Source organism: Manis javanica, chromosome 4 (genome assembly GCF_040802235.1).
Source record: "Manis javanica isolate MJ-LG chromosome 4, MJ_LKY, whole genome shotgun sequence".
NCBI lineage: Eukaryota > Metazoa > Chordata > Mammalia > Pholidota > Manidae > Manis > Manis javanica.
The window spans coordinates 178,134,591-178,153,749 of NC_133159.1; the positions used below are offsets into that span (position 1 = coordinate 178,134,591).

Here is a 19,159-nt window from a genome sequence, read left to right on the forward strand (position 1 = left end):
GTGAAAGAAACACTGGCAGAATCAGTTTATTGGAAGCAGGGGGTGGGGGAGGGAGGAAAATCAGGTCTGCTGGACTTCAGGTCTGGGCAGGGATTGGGCATCAACGTTAGGGCAGGGAGCCCAACACCACTGACTTGAATAATGGAACAGCGATCAGACAGAGGGACGGCCCAGCCCCTCGGATTAGACTGCCCAGGGACAAGGGGTGCAAGCACCCTACCTCTCCCCCTCGTACGCCCCCAGTGAGAGTGGCGTGGCCTCATCAGCACAGGGAGCGCTGTAGGGTGGGGGAGGCTGTGCGGTAGCAGTGGTAGCCCTCCAGCGCTGCTGGGAGGAGCAGCAGGCCACTCAGGGGGTCTTTCCGGCAACGTCCCATGGCCTCCTTGTAGCTCAGCCGCTCCTTGGAGATGGGGTCTGTCAGATCCTTCTCGTAGCTGGCCTCATCCTGTAGGAGCTGCGCCAGTTCTTCACTGATCATCCCAGACAGCACAGCCTCGGGGACCGGGATGCGGCCTGTCCTCCTGGGGTCGATGAGCCCGCCGGTCAGGTACTGCGCCTGCAGGTGCGGGAACGCGCTCTCCCGGGGCATCCAGCCCTTCTGGATGGCCTCGCCCACCGACAGCCTCTTCTTGGTGATGGGGTCCTCGATGCCTGTGAAGGCCTTCTGGGCATTGAGCAGCCTCTGCGTCGAGGTGTTCTCGATCAGCCCCCTCTCCAGGGCCTTGTGTATGGAGTAGCGCTCCCAGCTGAGGAGGTCCACGATGCCCCCCGTAGCTGCCTGGGCCTCCAGCAGCTTCTGCCCAGTGATGGGGTCCAGCATGTTCTTGGCCACTGCCATCTTGATGGTGCATTTGTTGTCTGTGGTTGTGTCGTAGACCCCGGCAATGGGGAAGCTGTCATCGCTGAGCCCAAGGGAGAAGCTGGGACAGAAGAAACTGGTGCTCTGGGGGGCCGGGGAGGCAAGCGGGGATTTGGAGATGATGGAGCCAATGGAGAGGGAGGAGCAGGGCTTGGTCTCCCCTGCCACAAGCAGGGCAAACTCGGAGATGGGGAGCTGGCCGTCCTTGTAGAGATGGTACTCCTCCTTGGAGATGCGCCGGCAGCGCAGGGCGGCCCCGATGGAGTACTGCCTCCCGCTCTTGCGGTCCAGGAGAACAGACTCTTCTCCACAGGGTCCCGAGGTGGTGACCTCCTCCCAGTCACACTCGAGCTCCTGGAGCTGGAGGTACTGACCTCGATCGATGATACCCCTCTTGTAGGCCTCGTACGGGGACATGTCCTTCCCTGTCTCAGGTTCCAAGATGGAGATCTTAGTGGACAGGTTGGTCTCTCGCGTCTGGGTCTCCTGGTTGAGCTCCTCTCGGCTCACCTTGGTGTGAAGGTCCCTGAGGGTCCGCTCCTTCTCGTAAATCTGGTCTTTCTCGCGGAGGACGGCTGCCTCGAGCTGCGAGAGCTCCTGGTCCCGCTGGGCTGCCTTCTGCCGCTCGCTTTCCGTCTTCTGGCTGAGCAGCTCGGACTCCTCCTGCAGCTGCAGCACTGTTCGCTGCTTCTGCCTCTCTAGCTCCTGCAGCTCCTGCTGCAGCTGGCTGTGTTCCTGGCTGGCCTGGTCGCGGGCCTTCTGGAGCTCAGCCTCCTCCCGGGACCAGGTCCTCCTCAGCGCTTCGGCCCTGTCAATCCGCTCCTGCAGGCGCAGCACCTCCTTCTCCCGGTTCTGCCGGGCCACGCGCTCCCTGTTGAGCGCCTCCCACACCCGGGACCGCTCCCCCTCCAGCACCCGGTCTTTCTCTACCCTGATCACTTCCTTGTAGATAGTCTTCTCCTGAGATTTGGTTTTCTGGAGGATGTCGATCTGGACCTGCAGGTTCTTGCACTCCCGATGCAACTCCATCACCCGGGTTTTCTCCTGGTCCAGGTCCTGCCGCAGGGCTTCCGTGGACTCCTCCAGATCTGGGTCTTTCTCCAGCTTGACTACCTCCTCCATGATGATCTTCTCCTGCACCGCAGGAGGCCGCCTCTCCAGCTCCTGGATCCTCAAGGTCAGCTGCCGCAGCTCCTTCTCCACAGCCAGCTTCTTGCCGAGGTCCTCCTGGAAGCTGAGCAGGCCCTCCTTCTCCTCCACGCCGGCCCGCAGCTGCTGCACCTCCCGCTCCAGCTGCCGCCGCCGGCCCACCTCCTCATCCAAACTCCGGCTCAGCCGGCCATGGTCCTCGCGGAGCTTTGGGTCCTTCTGGGTGACCACCACTTCCTGCACCACCACCTTCTCCTCGGGCCGCCTCCTCTCCAGCAGCAGGTACTTGTTCTGCAGCTCGTAGACAACATCCTCCGTGGCGCGCCTCTTCTGAGCTGCTTCTCGCACCTCCTGGCGGAGCCGTGCAGCCTCCTTCTCCAGGACGGGGTCCTTCTGGTGGCGCACCACCTCCTTGGTCACCGTCTTGGTCTCCACCTTGGACCGCTCCCGCCTCCACTCGTCGCGCTGCCCCTGCAGCCGGATGAGCTGCTCCTGGGCCCGCCCGCTGCCGTTGACCAGCTCGTTGAGCTGAGCCTTCAGGCGATCGATCTCCCGCAGCACCTCAGGGCTCTTCTCGTGCTTCACCACCTCCTGTGTCACCTGCTTGTACTCCACCTCGGGCTTCTGGGTGCGCAGGACAGCCAGCTCTGCCAGCAGCCGCCCCACCTCTTCCTCCACCCTGCCTCTCTTGCTGGCGGTCTCCTGCAGCTCAGCCCTGAGCCGAACCATCTCCTGCTCTGTCTCCGGGGCCACGTGGAAGGTCTCGTGGACACGCTCCTGGAATTCCACTTTGGGCTTCTGCTTCTCTACCACGCTGTGCTTGCTGTGCAATCCCTGCAGCTCCTGGGCCAGCGTCTCATTCTTACTTCTCGCCTCCTCCAGAAGGTTCCTCAGCTGGGACACCTCTTTGAGAAGGCCCGGGTCCTGCTCCACCTTCCTCACCTCCTTCACGATCACCTTAGGCTCCACAGCACTGATTGCCCGCTCCAGGTCTTTAATGCGAGCCTGCAGCTTGGTCACGGCTGCCTCTGCCCCCTTCCTCTGTGCAGCATCCTCCTCAGTCCGCAGCCTCAGTGCCTGGATTGCCTTGACCATCTCCAGGTCCTTCTCCACCTTGACCACTTCTTTCACCACGACCTTTTCCTTCACGTTTGCCTCCTTCTGCTCAAGGGCCAGCAGCTCCTCCTTTAGCTCCTCCAGCCGGGCCAAGACAGCAATGTTCTCTTCCCGCAGGTGCTGGGCCTCACTGCTGAGCTGGGACACTTGGCTTTCTAGGCCGGGGTCCCGCTCGATGTGGGTGACCTCCTTGGTCAGCAGATGAGGCTGCACATCCCTCCTCTTGCTCTCCAGTTGGACGACCTTCTGGGCCACTACCTCCAACTCTGCTTGCAGGACGGCCCGCTTCCTACCCTCGTCTTCCACTTGGGAGTTCACCCTGGACAGGCTGCTTTCCAGCTGGGGGTCCCGGTAGAACTCCACCACTTCCCTCTCTTCCAGCCTCTCCAAGGGCTGCTGGGTTTTCAACTGCAGTAACTGGTTCCTCTGCTCCTCCAGCTCCTGCTGCACCCGGGCCACCAGCTTCCTCTCTTCCTCCAGCTGGGACTTCAGGGCCTCTGCCTCCTTCCCTGCTTGTTCATCATGGGTCACCTGGATGTTCTCACTGAGCTCCTTCTGCAGCATGAGAGGAAGAAGGGGCAAGTACTGGGGTGGTAGGAAAGAGGTAAGCTTCATCCCCCTGAGATCAGGGTCCCCACTCTGCTTCCTGAGACTTCCTGGGAGGTCTGGGAGGTGGAGCTGCAGACCTGAGATGCTCAGAGACAGCATTTGGAGAGGACCTACAATCCCATATTAGGATGCAAGGCAGGGATCAGGCCGAGTGTGCACTTGAACATGCAAATAGGACAAGATCTCCCTCCCAAGCATTTCCCTTCCCCGTCCTCCCAAGCTCCTGGAAGTGGGCTCACACTCCTCTGGGGAATACTGGAGTATGGCTGAGGGTAGGAGGAAGCTGGGAAGTCCCTCCGCCAGTCACCAAAGTCACAGAGGGCTTCTGGCTCCCAGTCACCGAGGGATAGAGACCTAGGTGGCCTCTTGCCCACTGCAACTCATCCTACGGCTGAAGACCTTGCAGGGACTTTCTCTTTTCCCCACTAGGGGGACTGCCCAGTGGCTAAGCTATGACCACCCTGAATAACATCTCCAGGGCCTGACTCTGCCAAGATGCCAGCCTGTTAGAGCTGCCAGGGGAAGCAGGGAGCTGCACCCACTCAGGCCACTGAGGCTGCCCTGGGCTGCAGGCTACATGGCAAGGAGGAAGGGAAGACTGCCAGGTCAACGGCAGGCCATGCTTCCCAGCACGGGGACGGAGCATCGTCTCCATACCTTCTCCAGCATCTTGCTGGCAAACTCCAGCCGGTGCAGCTGCTGCTGGTGGGCAGCTGCAAACTCAGTATAGGCTTTAGTCAGGTTCTTCTCCTGGAGAGGCCAAAAGGAGAAAAAGGGGGGGCAGGTCAGCTCTCACCTCAGAGGCCGTGGAGCAGGTGCAGAGGGGTGCCAAGCCTGCTGGGTCCTGTCTCACCTGGGCCTGGATGCTCTCCTGCAGGGGAGCTGCTCGAGGTCTCTTGGGGGCTGGCCCTGCCCACGTGGGCTCCAGGGAATAGCAGTAGGTGTCTGCCTGCAGCACGTAGTCCTGAGCAGGGAGGGAAGGACAGCAGGCTGGCGGTCAGTGGGGGAAGCTACGGGTGGGGATAAAGAGGGACAATCCGAAGTGACACTACTTACCTGGAGAGCTGCCTGCAGCTCCTGGGAGAGACGGCACGCCGCAGCTCTGTCCTGCTCGTGGCCCCGGATCTCCTGCAGCAGCCTCTGCCGGGGAAGAGGTGGGAGCCGGGACGGTCAGGCCCTCCCCCAGCCAGGCGCCTCCAGCGGCAGGGGGGCCAGCAGCCGTGGCAGCAGGACGGGTTGGGTGGGAAATGGCCTTGTCCTGGCCTCCTCCTTTCCTGGTTCTCTCCCCTCCTTCCCTGGGCAGAGTCCCTTTCTTCTGCCTAGTGCTGCTCAGAGTTGTGTCCCGGGACAGCGGCTCTCATACTGTGCTGGGCATCAGAGTCACCTGGAGGGCTCGTGGGACAGAGGCCGACGGCCCACCCCCGAGTTTCTGGCAGAGCAGGTCTGGGCTGGGGCCTGCGATCTGCATTTCTGACAAGCTTCTAGGCACTGTTGGTGCTGTGGCTCAGGGACCACTCTGAGAACCGCTGTCACAGTAGTTCTTAACCCTTATTGCCCCTTTTATTTACTTGGGAGACTTTAAAAAAAACAAAACTGATGCTCTGGCCCCAGTGATTCTGACTGAATCGGTCCAGGCTGGGGTTTCGGCACAGGCATGTCTAAAACCCCCTGATTCCAATCTGCAGCTGGGGCTCAGAATCTCTGCCCCAAGCCCCCTTCCTGACTTTATTTCCTGTGCTCTCCGTGGGTGTCCCCATCCTTCTAGCCCAGGCCCATCTCTGCTCTCCTGCACACCCCACAGCCAGCCCCAGCTCACCACTGCCCCATACTCCCCCCTGCGACTTCCATCTCCCCCTGGCTGTTTGGGCACCTCAACTCAGCACAACCTAACTGACTTCCCTGCTTCCCCCCAACTGTGCTCTGTTCCTGGTGCTCCCTAACTCAGGCAGGTGCGCCCTGTCTTCCCAGGTGCCCCAGACAGAACCCAGGGCCCAGCCAGCTTCCCTGGCACCCTCAGGATGGGGTCCGGCCTCCTTCCCACTCCTTGAAAGGGCCTGCACCCTGGTCATTTTGACCCATGAGCCCCTCCTTTCCCCTGACCCACTTGGGACCCTTCGCCTCCTCTAGTCAGCCATCCTATCTGTTCCTCAGGCCTCAGCTCAGAAGTTGGTTCCTTCCAGACCCCTGGCCCTGACCCCACAGGGTCCTGCAGCGGGCCCCCAGGGCACTCTGGCTTCTCCACCAAAGCACTTACCAGCATCATGGCCTGGGACACACCAGTCCCCACCCCAGACTTGAGTGCACCCCCAGCCTCTGTCCATTGAAAGTACATGGTAGGGGCTTGGCAAACATGAGGAACAGTAGGGGTGCAGTAGGAGTTGGAACCCCTGGAGCATGAAGTCCCCTGCCCCCGTCGGACCGGCCTGGGATGCGCTGGCCATTCTGTGGGCCAAGTAGAGCCCTGGGGGAGGGTGACTCAAGGCATCTGGCCTGAGCTTTGAGGTCTCTTGGAACACTGGCCACTAGGGGGCCACCGTGCACAGGCGGTTCTCCCTGTGAGGGCTGAGGTGGTGAGGCGCACTTGAGGCCCTAGCTCTGGGCAGGGGCCTGACCTGCCCCCAGGTTGCCAGCAGCCCCAGCCCCTCACCTTCTGCTCCTGCAGCTTGTAGGAGATCTGGCTGGGCCCGTCACTGGGCCGCACCTGGTTGCTGGGCACGTGCTCCAGCCAGGAGCTCAGGTTGTTCCTGCAGTTCTTGAACTGCTGGTAGGTGAGGCTGGCATCCTGCAGCATCTTCTCCCTGCAGGGAGATAAGGTCCAGAGCAGAGGTGAAAGGTGCCCCCTGAGGACGGTTCAGGAAGCCTGAGCAACCCACCATGCTGATCCCCTAACCCTGGCCCTTGGCTGGAGCTGAGCATTCAGGGCTGGACTGGGCGGTGTCTGCCAGGTGCACCATGGGAGAATCCTGTTGTGCTGCCGTCCCATTTTAGAAGTGGCGAGACAGCCTGAGGGGGGTGAAGTCACCACCCGAGGGCACACAGCTTGTCAGCAGCGGCTGCCATGCACAAGGGGCATGCCTCGAGCCCTAATGGCCCAACCACTCACCGCAGGTCCAGCTGGTCCCCTACGGCGTGGTAGCGGTCGGTGAGGGCCCGCACCTGGCGCTGCTGGCGAGGCAAGTCCTGGCAGAACTCGTGGAAATTGTTCTGCAGAGCGCTACACGCATGCTCAGTGGCCTTCAGCTCCCGGTGCAGCCCCAGCACACAGGCCTGCTGCCCCAGCAGCTCCTTCCGCTGGCGCTGGGGGAGAAGGGGATACAGCATGGTGCACCCTCATGGCTTCGTAAGACACCACATCACCCACCATCCACCCCTGAATGCTTAGCAGGCTATGCCCCCTCCCACCAGAAGGCCCAGCCCTCACCTGAAGCTCGCTGACCCTTTCCTGCAGTGCACCCGGGCCAGCAGGGATGGGGGCCTCCTGCACCAGGGTAGACTCAAAGCCTCGGATGACCCTGTCTGCGTCCTGGATCTGCCGTTCCAGACCCAGGGCGGCCATGGCTCTGCCGTGGAAGGGGTTGAGGGTCAGATGCCCTCTCGGCCACACCCATGCTGCCCTGCCCAGCTGCCCCAGAGCACTCACTTCTCTCCATAGAGGTTGCAGAGAATCTGCATGTCTCTGTACTTGTTCTTGACATTGTTGAGGGCCACAGGCAGATGCAGAGCGTCAGGGCCCACAGGCCGTGCAGACAGAGACTCCTCACACTCCTGCTGGGCGGCGGCCTTCTCTGCTCCCAGGCTCTGCAGCCGCTGCACTGTGTCCTGGGACAGGGCAGCATGAGGGTCAGAGATCTCTGCTCTCAGCAGGTGGGTCCTCCTGCCAGGTCAACTTAACTCTGCCCATGAGGCCTGAGAGTGTGGTGGGTACATGCTCAGACCCAGGCCAGAAATCGAGGCACAGCCTCTGTGTATATGACCTGGGGCAGGTCAACCTCTCTGACCCTCCATCTCCTCATCTACAGAATGATTGATGGAAGGATGAAATGATACCCTGGTGTCAGGAGCTCAGCAGCTCCAGGCACACAGGTGCCCACCTTCATGTCACTGTCCTGTTCACAAAACCTTCAGACAGCAAAGCCCTAGCTTTGTCCACTTGGGCTTATTTTGTTCATTCATTAGTTAGTTCTTTGCTCATTTGTTCCATAAGTCATTGTGCCAACTCTGTGCCATGCACTGCCTACCTTCCAGTCTAACTGGACTTCCCGCAGTCCCCCAAGAGCCCTGATGGAAGGTGCTGTGACTTCCAAACCCAAGGAGCTGTGTGGGCACTGCCTAGGCTCAAGAGAGCCTCCATGTCCCAGGCCGGTCCTGAACAGGGACTCAGCAGCGTGGGGTACGAAGGCCTAGCCCTCCATCAGCTCCGGAGCGTCCCTAGGGCTGCAGGTCTTCACTGAGTCCACGTCAGTGCATGTTGCCTCCTTCCGACACTCCTGAGCCCTCCCACCCCACAGGTGTCGCACCCATGGGATCCTAATAGACACCCTGCATGCTCATGTCCACCTCATCATCGGCCTCTGGACCCAGTGTACCACTCCTTCCAGCCCTCTGCCCCGGGGAAGGCTGCCTGCTACTAGCTACGCTATATGGTGGGGTGAAAATACAGAGCTGCACAACGTGAACGACATGACTCAAATTCTGAGAAACCAAGCCTGCGCAGAAACTGGATTGGAAGGACAGAACCCCCAGGTACGGGGTAGGTTGGCTTTCACTACTGGCTCTTCAGAGGTCCAGTGTGGGGCAGGAAAGGCCACAGTGTGGGACAGTGTTGAGGGCCACAGGCAGGTGCAGAGAACTGAGGGAGGGATAGCCCTAGGAGTTTGCCAACCCAGGAGATGGAATTCCCAGGGCAGGGTCCCTAATCCAGGGTCCCCGCTGCCCTTGCGGCTCACAGAGGCCTTATGATCACGTTCGCACACACTGCAGCTCCTCCCGAGGCCCCTGCCTGCTTTCTGGGAAAGATCACCCCTAAGGTGGTTTTTGCTGTTCTCAGGATCCTCCTGTCCCAGAACACCTCCCGGGGTGCAGTGTAGGACCTTTACTATGAGACTTTCCCTTCTAGAACCTTCCCAGGCCTTACACTCCATCCTCAGGACAGCCAGATGAGCTGGGTATTACTGTGCCTGTTTTCAGGGACAAGGAAACCAAGGCCCAGAGAGATTAAGTGAATTGCCCAAGGTCACAAAGCTGGTCTGCAGAGGAGCCGGGATGGGACCCAACTTGTCTGAGCCCAGGACTGTCCCCTCCCTTCCCCCTCCGTGGGTCCCTGGGTGCTCACACACTTACTTGTCTTCAGTCTGTGCACCCCCAGGGTGGGCCCGTTTCTTCTCCTGGCCGTCCTTGCTTACCCACCTTGTGGCTTTGGATGCGACCCTCCAGGTCCTCCAGCGGAGCGGAGCGGCTCAGCGGGGCCCGGGCCCAGGCCAGCACCTGCTCCTCTATCTGCCCCAGGTCCCTGCCCAGCTGGGTCATCTGTGTCAGGAGCTTCTGGGCCTGTGGGTCGACTGGGGCTGAGTTGGTCGGAGCTGGGGGGATAGGGTGCCTGTGAGGGTCCAGGGCCTACTCCCAACTGTCTGCCTGAGGGGCCCCTCCCTGAGTGCCTACAGAGGGTCCAGGGTGGGATAGGAAGGAGGGCCGAACTGAGAGAGGGATAGCCCTAGGAGACTGCCAACCCAAAAGATGGAGTTCCCAGAGCAGGGTCCCTAACCCAGGGTCACCCCTGCTCATCGCAGCTCCCCTTACAGGGGCCAAAGTAGGAATCTACTCCCTGTATCCCAGCACTGCCCCAGGTCCCCGGCCAGCCCTTGGTACCCTGCTGGCCAGGTCGTAAGGGGTGCACAGCACTGTCCTTCACATGGCTCTGGACTGTGGCCAACTTCTGCTTCAGGGCCTGCAGCTCCGAGGCCAGCCTGGAACAAAGTGCTGATCAGAGTGGGATGCACCTCCTCTCTCCCCTGGACACTCCCCCAGCCCCGGCAGTCACTGGCCCAGGCAAAGGCCAGGCAATGGCTTCCAACACCACAGGGCCAGGTCTGGGCCCAAAGCCTGCCTCCTGCCCTTGAGTATCCCTCGGCAGACCCACTTGGAGGCCCTGGCCACGGCTGCAGGGTCTGGAGCCGGGATGCAGAAGCAGGCGGCTGGGGCATGCTTGGTCTCCCCACCTGGGCCCTGCACGACCCAGGTGTGCGGGTCCGTGTTGTCCTTCAGCGTATACCGCTCACCCCGCAGCAGCTGCACCTGGGGGACAGTGGGAAGGAGCTCATGCAGGCTCAGGGGCAGGGGCCAGAGAAGGGACAAAGGCCAAGATGGGGTAGGGGCTGGGACAGGACCAGGTGGGGGACGGGAGTTGGGGCAGGGGCAGGAATAAGGGCAGGGGATCCTGGGGTAGGGACAGTGAGAGACCAGAGGCAGGGCACGGCTGGGACTGGGCTGGGGCTGGGCAGGAGCGGAGCAGGGGCTGGGTGGAAGTGGGGAGGTGAGGGGCAGCCATGGGGACTGCAGGGGGCATGGATGGGGTAGAAGAGGGGTACTGGGTGGGGCCAGGGGCAGGACGGGCAGAGCCCCTACTTCTCCAGAGTCCCAGTCACAGATGCTGTCCACATGCAGGGGCTGCTGGGGAGGGGTCCTGCGCTGCTGCAGAGGGGCCACCTCCTGGCTCTGCCGCTGCAGGGCCCCGACAGTCTTCTCGGCGATGGCCAGCTGCTGCTGCTCTGCCTGCAGGGCCCAGGCAGTGGGAGCTCAGGCCAGGCTCCACCAGTGGCCAGCCTCATACCTGCCCCACAGGAAGGCCCGGGGTCTGGTCTTCACAAAGACAGGGTCTTTAAGTCAGCAAAGTAAAAGGGGCTCTCCTGGCAGGCCCAGGATGCTGGGGTCTGCTGGTTGGCGTGGGGTGGGGTCTGCCCAGCATCACCCAGGCCCCCAGAGCTGGAGGGGCCTCAGAGGCCGGACGGCCCCTATCACACCATATGTGAGGAGGCCGAGGTCCAGAGCGGAAACGGGCTTGTGGTAGCAGATCAGCCTCCTCCTGCTGGAGGAGACCCCTTTCTCCTGTCCCCCAGGCTGGGGTGGGTGAAGCCCAGACACACAGGCAGGCCCCATTCCAGGAGTGGGGTACAGATGGCCAGGTGGGACCGATTTACCTCCAGCTGTTGCAGCAGCTCTGTGGGGGCACCAGGGGGACCCCCAGGGGCAGGACTATACTGGGTGTCCAGGCTGGAGTTGAGCTTTGCCAGGGTTTGGCTGATGGAGTCGGCCTCTTCCTGGAACTAAGGTTGGTGGGTAGTCAAGAACAGAGCCCACCCACCCTGAAACCCAGCTACAGGCAAACTGCCCGTTGCCTACACCACTGGGCTCCCCACCCAGGCAGTGGGGCCTAGGTGACAGGAATGCTCTGCAAATGGGGTATTGCCTTCACCGATCTTGATTTCTTTTAGTGTCATCAAACACTGTGGCTTTTGTCCCTCCTGCCTCACTCCCTTCCCCTGGAATCCTCCTGGCGGGTACTCTGGGTGGGTGCCAGGGCATCTGGCTGCACTTCTCCCAGTCCCAGATTAGAAGCTGGGAATGGGCTTTTAAACACACATTCAGTGGTTGGGCAATATTACGGAATTCTTGTCCATGGGTGTGATAATGGTATTGTGGTTATATAGGAAAGCATTAAAAAAGAAAAAAGAAAAGAAAAATTTGGCTTTTGTCTCAAAGTATATGAAACATCTTGGGGAGAAATTACAAAAAAATATCTGTATATATCAACGTTTCTCAACACTTTTTTACGATTCTTGTCCCTTCTAAGAAGGCTTTCTGCATAAGTTTTCCTTGCTCTTCCCACCACCTCCAGGAAACCTTAATCCCACAGACATGCTGTCTACCCTTTACGTGTGTATATCTGTGATTTATGCATAAAAATAACAAGATTTTTCTTCGCCTGTAAGAACCAACTTCTACTCCCCTCAGAGCAGTAGATCATCTTAAGGATGTTTGCATGGCACTATTTTCCCTGTGGGACCTCGTGACAATGGTACAGCTCTGTCATTTTTATGAGGTACCTTGTTTCCTATGATGGATCATGTCCTGTGGGGTCCTTGGGCACCTCTGTGCCCCGGCTGGCCCTGGTGGCTGCCCACCCTGCCCGGGCCCCCCTGCCTGGCCCTGCCCCCAGGCCCACCCTGCGGTAGTCCTCCACGTGCCGTAGCTGGCTCTCCTGGCAGATGCACAGGTTCAGGAAGTTCTGCCACTCCATCTTCAGGGCCTCCTGGTGGGCCTGGGGACAGCAGAAGGGAGCCTTTGGACCACGGTCCCTGGTCCGCCCATCCGTCCCCCAGCCCTGTCCCTGCTATGGGCCGCCTCTCCCTCTCTCTAGCCTTCCTGGGAAGCCCCAGATTGAGGGAGTGGGACTCCCAGCAGTGACGGGGAGCGGCTAGGCCTTGGCACCTGGATGGGCCCCACAGCCGGATGCCCGAGCTCCACCATGCGTTCGCCATCGTCCTCCAGCTGGTTCACACACTGCTCCTGGCTCAGCAGCTCCTGCTGCTTGAAGTGCTAGAGAGGATGGGGGAGCTGGCGTGAGGCTGAGCAGGTCCCTGTCCCCCTCCGTCCCACTCACCCTACTGACCTCGTACTCCCGCCGCACGCCCTCTGGGTCCGCCATGAGGTCGCTCCAGTCCTGCTGCAGGATGCGGCGCTGCTGCTGGGCCAGGGCACTCAACTGGCGTGTGCAGCCCTGCAGGTGCGTGTACAGGCTGCCCAGGCTCTGCCTGCGCCATGAGGCTGCCTTCTGTGCTTGGCGAGAGGTGGGGAGAGGAAAGGGGTAGCGAGAGAAGTGCTGGCCCTGCCCACTCCCAGCCCACCCGCTGGCCATCCCTGCCTCTGCTCACCAGTATGTCCCGGTATTGGTTCCTGATGGGCGCTGCGTCCTGCCTCGACCAGGGTGGAGAAAACACAGGCCCAGTGAGGGCTGGGTGCAGGGGAAATTGCACCCTAGGCCCTAGGCCAACTGCGCCCCAACCTCTGTCCCTTTCTCAGAGGGCCAGTTGGGCCCAGCTCAGGGTCTGATGGGAGAAAAGGGGCCTGGGAGCGGGGCCAGGCAGGGATGCGTCCAGATGGCTGGCTCACCCACCGGCCCTATGAGGCTGCGCAGCTGCTGCCCATAGGCCTCGATCTCCTTCTGCAGGATGTTGTGCTCAGCAATCTGCTGCTCCAGCTCCGCCACGCCTGGCCCATAGTGGCCCTCAGAGACCTGCTTCTGCAGAAGAGCCCCCCCGCGCAGCTCAGCCAGAGGGCCCAGGGTGGAGCCCTCTAGCGCCCTCCCCCCGAGCCCTCTCCACATCCCCATAGGCCGGAGGTCTGTCCTGCCTCCTCACCACCCGGGCCTCAGTGCCTCCTTCCTGGACGCCTCCAGCCAGGCTCTTGGACCCAGTGCTGCCATGCCCCCACAATGTCCCTTGACCGTCATCAACAGCACCCCTTCTGTTGGGTATCAAAGCCCAGTTCCTCACCTGCTATTGAAGGGGCTGCAAACTGGCTCTGCCTGCCTGCCCAGCAAATCCCACTTCCTATCACATCCCAGACTCTAGGTAGGAGGCTCTAGTCCTTATTTCTGGAATGTCCTCTCTCACCACTTCACCCCAACCCAACCAAGCCCTCCCACTTCTCTGAGGCCTCTGGGCCTTCTCCTGCAGGAAGCCTTCCTGGCTATGCTGTCTCCTCTGCTTTCTCCCTTCCCAGCCCCCCAAACACCCCCAGGTCTCAGCATGCTGTCAGGCCCCTGATGAGATATAGCTCTCTGATTATGCCGGGTGTGACGTGGAGCTCTTTGAGGTGGCTCCAACATTGGGGTGGCCCCTGACCTGTTTCTGCTCCAGCACACGGGCCCAGTCAATCCTGGACCCCACGTCAGGAGGCAGCACCATCCTCTCATACAGGGCGCGGTACTCGGCACACTCCTGGGTCACCCGCTCGTGCAGCTGCTTGATGCTGCCAAACAGGTGGCCGGCGGGTCAGGGCTGGGCCTGGGGCGCCCAGGACCCCAGCACCTCTGCCCTGGAGCCCAGCTGCCACCCCACTCACTCCTTCTCAATCTCCTCTGCCTGTGGGTGCTTGAGCCGCTGGGCCTTGTCCACATCCAGGAAGAGGTCCTTCAGCAGCACCTCGGCCTCCTTCAGGCTGCGGCCTGTCTCCTGCTGGTGCTGCAGGGCCTGGCTCTGCTCGCTGCGCAGCCGGTCCTGCGGGCACGGACGGCATCCTTGCTGGCCTCACTGCCACCCGCACCCCACCCTGAGGGACTCTGGCTGCCCGCCAACCGCAGTGTCCACACTGCAGAGGGCAGGCCCAGGGCATCTGCGGGGCAGGTGCAAGGACAGGGGAGGCCTGGGCATCCCCGGAGCCCCTTTGGCCCCCCAAGTTGGGAACTCAGCAGAGAAGGAGTACCGAGCCCTCTCCCCCACTGTGCTTGGGGATGGCCAGTGAAGGACAAGGGCTGTCAGGCCCACTTCACCACCACCAGTGGGCATCCCAGGGACCACCTCCCGCGCCCCCACACCTTGGCCTCACCTGCTGTAGCTTCTTCTGGGTCTCCAGGACATCCCTCTCCACCTGGTCAGCATTGGCCTGCATGCGGGAGATGAGCAGGGCCAGCTCCTGGGTGGCAGCACTAGGGGTGGGGTGGGGACAGCAGGCAGCATGTTGAAAAGGCCCCTTTCTTCCCCTTGGGAGGGTCTACCCACCTGGGTGGGGTCCCCTGACACTTTCTGCCCTGTCCTGCCCTAGAGCGAGGCTCACTGCCCTAGAGGGAGGAGTCCCAGCCCCGGGCAGCTCTGAGTCTCAGACCAGCTGCAGAGGTTGTCAGGACTCCCCTAGGCTTCTCCCCACAAGGCTGTGAGGTGCCTTGTCCTGGGTGGGGGAGCACTATCCTCATACAAGGGCTCAGAAAGTGGGGACTCCGGGTGTGTGTGCTGCAATGATGTGGGCCGACATCACTGTCCCAGCAGTGAGGTCCCACCCCCACGCAGCTCTCTGCCGCTTCCTTGGGCTGGAGAGCGGCTGGCCCCAGGAGAGAGTGAATCACCAGCTCTGCTGCTGATACCTGAGAAGGCATGGCTGGGCCTTGGGGAGGGGCAGCTGGGCTGGCTGGTGACAGGGGACGGAAGCATGCTCCCCCCTACTTCCACCCCAGCCCTGCCTGCACCCAGGCTAACAACCGTCCGGAGGAGCCACACAGCTTAGGGGCAGGGGGGAGGCCAAGAGGTTGCCAGAGCACCCCACCATTTTCCAGCCTGGGAGGTTCAGGGCCCAGACTGGGACTAGCCTTGCTCCAGGTCACCGAGCCAGAAGTAGAGGGAAAGCCTGAACTGGGTCCCAGAGCTCGTTTTCCACGCGCCTGTTCCACAGCCTCTCCAGGCACCACACTCACTAGGGCCTAACAGAAAGCAGAGTGGTCCAACCTCATGAGCACAACACCTCGTGAGGTCACAGTTCTGGGGAAAGGGAAGGCTCACCAAGCTGTGCCTTGAGTCAGGGGTCAGAGGACAAGCCCTCAGGCAGAGAAGCAGTGCCAGCAAAACCAGTCTAAAAGAACTCCGCGGTCAGACAGCATGGGTTTGATCCATCTCCATCGCCACTGCTGCGTGGCCTTGGATAAGTCACTCAACCTCTCCGTGTCCTAGGTTCCTCTTCTGTAAACTGAGGCTTTACTAATATGGACCTGACAGTGTTATTGCGAGTGTTACGAGGACTACTCCATCTGAAGCGTCCAGTGCAGAGCCGGCACCCGGTGTTCGTTTTTATTGCACCAGAATGTAGGTGCCAGGAGGCGAGGATCTGTCTGTTCTGTTTAAGGCGCCATCCCCAGTGCCTAGAATGGTCCCAGCACATGGTAGGCGCTCCATAAATACATGTAAAATGAATGGATTCCATACGAGGGGAGTGATGAGCCCTGTTTGGGGGCTGTGGCCAGAGTGGACAGGCCATGTGGACAGAGCTGCCCTGGGCCAGGAATGTGCTGCCCAGGAACCTGCCTGGGTTGGGAGCTGCTGGTCCTGAGCCCTGGGTGTCCCGTCCCCAGGCCCATCCTCCTAGAAGGACTGCTCCCACCGCCAGGAAGAGCCCACTTCACCCTGGGCAGGGCTTGGGCGCCCCGGCAAGGACAGGTTGCTCCAGTGGGTCTCTCTGCCCACCTAGGAGCCCAGCCTCCGCGTGGTTACTGACGTGATCCCTATCGGGTAATAGGCCTTCCATCTCCACCCCCATCTGCCACCACCTCCCTGCAGAGGGGGCTGATGGTCAGTGAGCCGAGAACACATCTGCAGCCGGGTCTCGGAGAGCCAGGCTGGGCTGGCAGGTTGCTGGGTGACCTGAGGGAGGCTCTGAGGATGTCCCTTCTCCCACCAGCCTGTGGGCCCCTCCCTCTTTCCCACAGCACCCCCACCCCCCGCCCCAAAGGCATCAACTCCAGCTCCAGAAAGCACTATAGGCCGAGGTGGGAGCCTGGTGGGGGCAGCTGCCCTTGGACCCCAGGGCAGCACAGCCCCGCCTCCCGGGCATCAGGTCCTCACCCCACCTCTAGGCTTCTCACTCCTTCTGCCCACCCTGCACCCTGTGCCAAGGATCATCCCCACTCAAACAGAGCCTTGAGGCCAGAGCCCTGGACAGGGAGCCAGTCATTCCAGCCTCAGTCCCCCTGCCAAGGCAGGCAGCAGCTGCTCAGGCCCTGTCCAGCACGTCCCCGGCAGAGTGCCTCGACCGGTGGCCCGCAGGGCCCCAGGGGGGAAAGTGAGGAGCTCGAGGGCTTCCCCGGCCTCCTGCCAAGGGAAAGGGAGAGTCCATCCCTGAGTCCTTTGGCCTCAGGACACCAAATGCCAGCGCTGGGCTGGTCCTGGGCTCCAGGCTGCTGCCTCCAGGTGGCCGGAGCACCTGGGCCTGGCACCACCCCATCCCAGCCCCTCCTTCAGCCTTGCTCACCGGTTGTGCTTGCTGGGGGAGCCCTTAGGGGAGCCCTTGGCCGGGGAGCCCTTCGGGAACCCCTTCCCTTGGGAGCCTTTGCTCAGCCCCTTGAACATGGTGCTAAAGGCAGGTGCCAGCTCAGGCTGGGCTCGGCAGGCGCAGGAGGGCCGTCGGGCGTGGTGGGCAGGAGGCGTGTGTCCTCGCTGGCTGCTCAGCTGGGCTCTGGCAAGGTGGGGCAGCTGGGCACTGGGAAAGCAGTTTCTGGGAGGCCCCTCCCTGCAGGTGAGGCAGTGAGCTGGGGGGGGCAGAGCCGCTGCGCATGCACCCACGCTCACCCACTTACACCGCTCTTGCACAACCAGTTTGGGAGGAAAGGGCACAGTCCAGAAGGCGGGGCGCCTGAGGCTGCCCGACTCCCAGGGAAGGTCTGGACTTGTTACACTCACACACCCAGAGGGAGCCAACAGTGATTACACCCAGATGGGGAAATAGCTGCGTGCAGGAGGCACAAACCTCCCGACAGACAGACCCATGCACGCAGGCGCAGACTCAAAAACAGAGGCCTGGCCTTAGAGCTCAGGCAGGCTCCCACCCACGGCTGTCACCCGCTGGAGGAGGTGTGACCACTCTGCTAGGCCAGGGTGGGTGGGAGGGCCCTGGCATGATGAGGCACCCAGGGGGCATTCGTCCCAGACAACTGGCACTAGGTACATTTTAAAGGTGGGCACTACCCAGCTGGCTCCCCTGCACATGACCCAGCATCCCGCTGCCCTATCTTGTTGGCTGTCTCGGCGCCATCCCGTCTGTGCGCGGCTCCAGGACCAGATGCGGTAGGACGCGCCTTGCTGGGCCCTCAGGAAGAGTCTCAGACCAGCTGCAGAGTTTGTCAGGACTCCCCTAGGCTTCTCCCCACAAGGCTCCCCGGTATCAGCCGTCAGGTGCTGCTGAGGCCCCGGGGAGCCCTCGGGTTTTCCTTCCTGCCTCTCCTCACTCCACCCACCAGAAGTGGCCCCTATGGTTTCCTGAAGGATGGAGTGGCTGATGGTGGGGCCAGCTTGTTAGCCTCATCTTCACATTGTTGCCAGGGAGGGCATCTTGGTCGCTGCCTTCCCCTCTGGTGAACCCCAGGGTCTTCGGGAAGGGAGTGGGTCCCCCGCATTTCCAGGCACCCATTTCGCAGGCCCAGCTCCAGATGTGTCATTCCCCGGAACACTTACAGTGCCGGTAGAAGGAAGTCTGCGGGGAGCCGGGGGGGTGGGGTGCTGCCGTCGTGCTGGGTTTGGGATGCTGGGGCATCCTGGCAGGCCTGGCTGAGGGTAGAAAACATCCGGAGGAAAGAAGAGGGTCTCTGTAGCCTGGGGAGGCCAGGGACGGATGCTGACACTGGCCACATGCCCCAGTGGGACAGAAAAGGTCCGAGACCTCTCGGCTGCACCTCATGGCGAAGTCACTGGATTTGACTCTGGAGAGGGGGCACTGGAGTCACCCGCCCTCAACGGAGGTGCTGCCAGTGGCAGTGGGGGTGGGCAGCAGGAGGCCTTGACAGAGCAAGAAGCAATAGGGAAGCACAGTGGTCTCCACATTCTGCTCCCAGCTCAGTGTGGCAGTGAGATGGAGCCAGAGATGGGACACTGGCCCGGAGGCCACGCAGCTTCTGCCCCTGCCCCTCCCTCCACTTTATTCTTGGGTGACAATTTTCTTCTAACCACTGGTGGCACACCTGTAATCAACTCTTCTCAGAACTGGACCACATGTCTAAATGACTGCAGGGTCCAGGAGCCAGCCAACTGCTGGCCTGTCATCTCAATCCTGAGTCGGCTCACTTCCTTATCTTTGAGATTGAGCATGTGACGGTGACAGCAGCCCTCAGCCCACTGCCCCATCTCCCCGGCAGGCCCCTTCCTAGGAGGTGGTTGTCATTGGAGGTGGGGACCCAGGCAGAAAAGACACCCAGACTCTAACCTGGGAGTGGGAGCAGCCAGGGGAGGCCCCACTGAGCTGGGCAGGAGAGAGGGTCCCATCTCCAGGTGGTGAAAGGCCACCAGGCTGATATCTGGAACACTGGAGCTTTGCCTCCTGTCTGCAGATGCCCTCCTGGAAATAATGAGTGCCACAGGGGCTGTCACATGCCCCAGAGATTAAGGCCGATTGATTCCTGCAAGAAAAACAAGAGCTGAGTTCCTGGCGTGACTGTCTAATGCCAAGTCAAATCAGAGTCCAGCTCTCCAGCCTGGGGCTGATGCACAGCTGGAGGGAATGATGGATCTCTGAGACAGCCAGTCCTGCAGGATGCCAGCCTAGGCAGGTGGCACTGACCCCAGCCCCCAAGACTAAGGCACAAGACAAAGGATAGGGACACACAGGGACGGAGGGCTTTTGATATATAAGAAAAAAAGAATTATTTATTTAGAAGGCTGGACGGGGCTGCTGCCTTGG

At 61.3% G+C, this 19,159-nt stretch overlaps 1 protein-coding gene across 2 annotated transcripts; it reads right to left on the minus strand.

Annotated features, from left to right (window-relative positions):
• Position 1: 1 nt before the first annotated feature.
• On the minus strand, positions 2-16,971 carry EVPL (envoplakin). Of its 2 annotated transcripts, none has more exons than XM_017674545.3 (22): positions 16,742-16,971; positions 14,336-14,435; positions 13,853-14,007; positions 13,633-13,759; positions 12,903-13,028; positions 12,661-12,699; positions 12,399-12,560; positions 12,218-12,325; positions 11,952-12,047; positions 10,927-11,052; positions 10,355-10,501; positions 9,870-10,024; positions 9,567-9,696; positions 9,140-9,346; positions 7,374-7,552; positions 7,155-7,293; positions 6,837-7,030; positions 6,381-6,531; positions 4,790-4,873; positions 4,587-4,697; positions 4,391-4,483; positions 2-3,679 (listed from the first exon to the last, which is right to left on the minus strand). In XM_017674545.3, exons 1-22 carry the CDS (start codon positions 16,837-16,839, stop codon positions 263-265), a joined length of 6,144 nt encoding a protein of 2,047 aa, XP_017530034.3. In that variant the 5' UTR covers positions 16,840-16,971; the 3' UTR covers positions 2-262. The 2 variants fall into 2 exon arrangements, with proteins under 2 accessions (XP_017530034.3, XP_017530018.3); XM_017674529.3 differs by having other exon boundaries at positions 9,140-9,312; positions 9,599-9,696; positions 16,742-16,970.
• Positions 16,972-19,159: the final 2,188 nt, after the last annotated feature.

Coding starts and splice junctions, on each gene's coding strand:
- EVPL (XM_017674545.3), bottom strand. CDS start 16,839: ATGTTCAAGGGGCTGAGCAAAGGCTCCCAAGGGAAGGGGTTCCCGAAG. Junction 12,700..12,902: donor TGCGCAGCCTCATAGGGCCG/GTGGGTGAGCCA, acceptor TGGTCGAGGCAG/GACGCAGCGCCCATCAGGAA. Junction 10,025..10,354: donor GTGACTGGGACTCTGGAGAA/GTAGGGGCTCTG, acceptor ACTGTCCCCCAG/GTGCAGCTGCTGCGGGGTGA.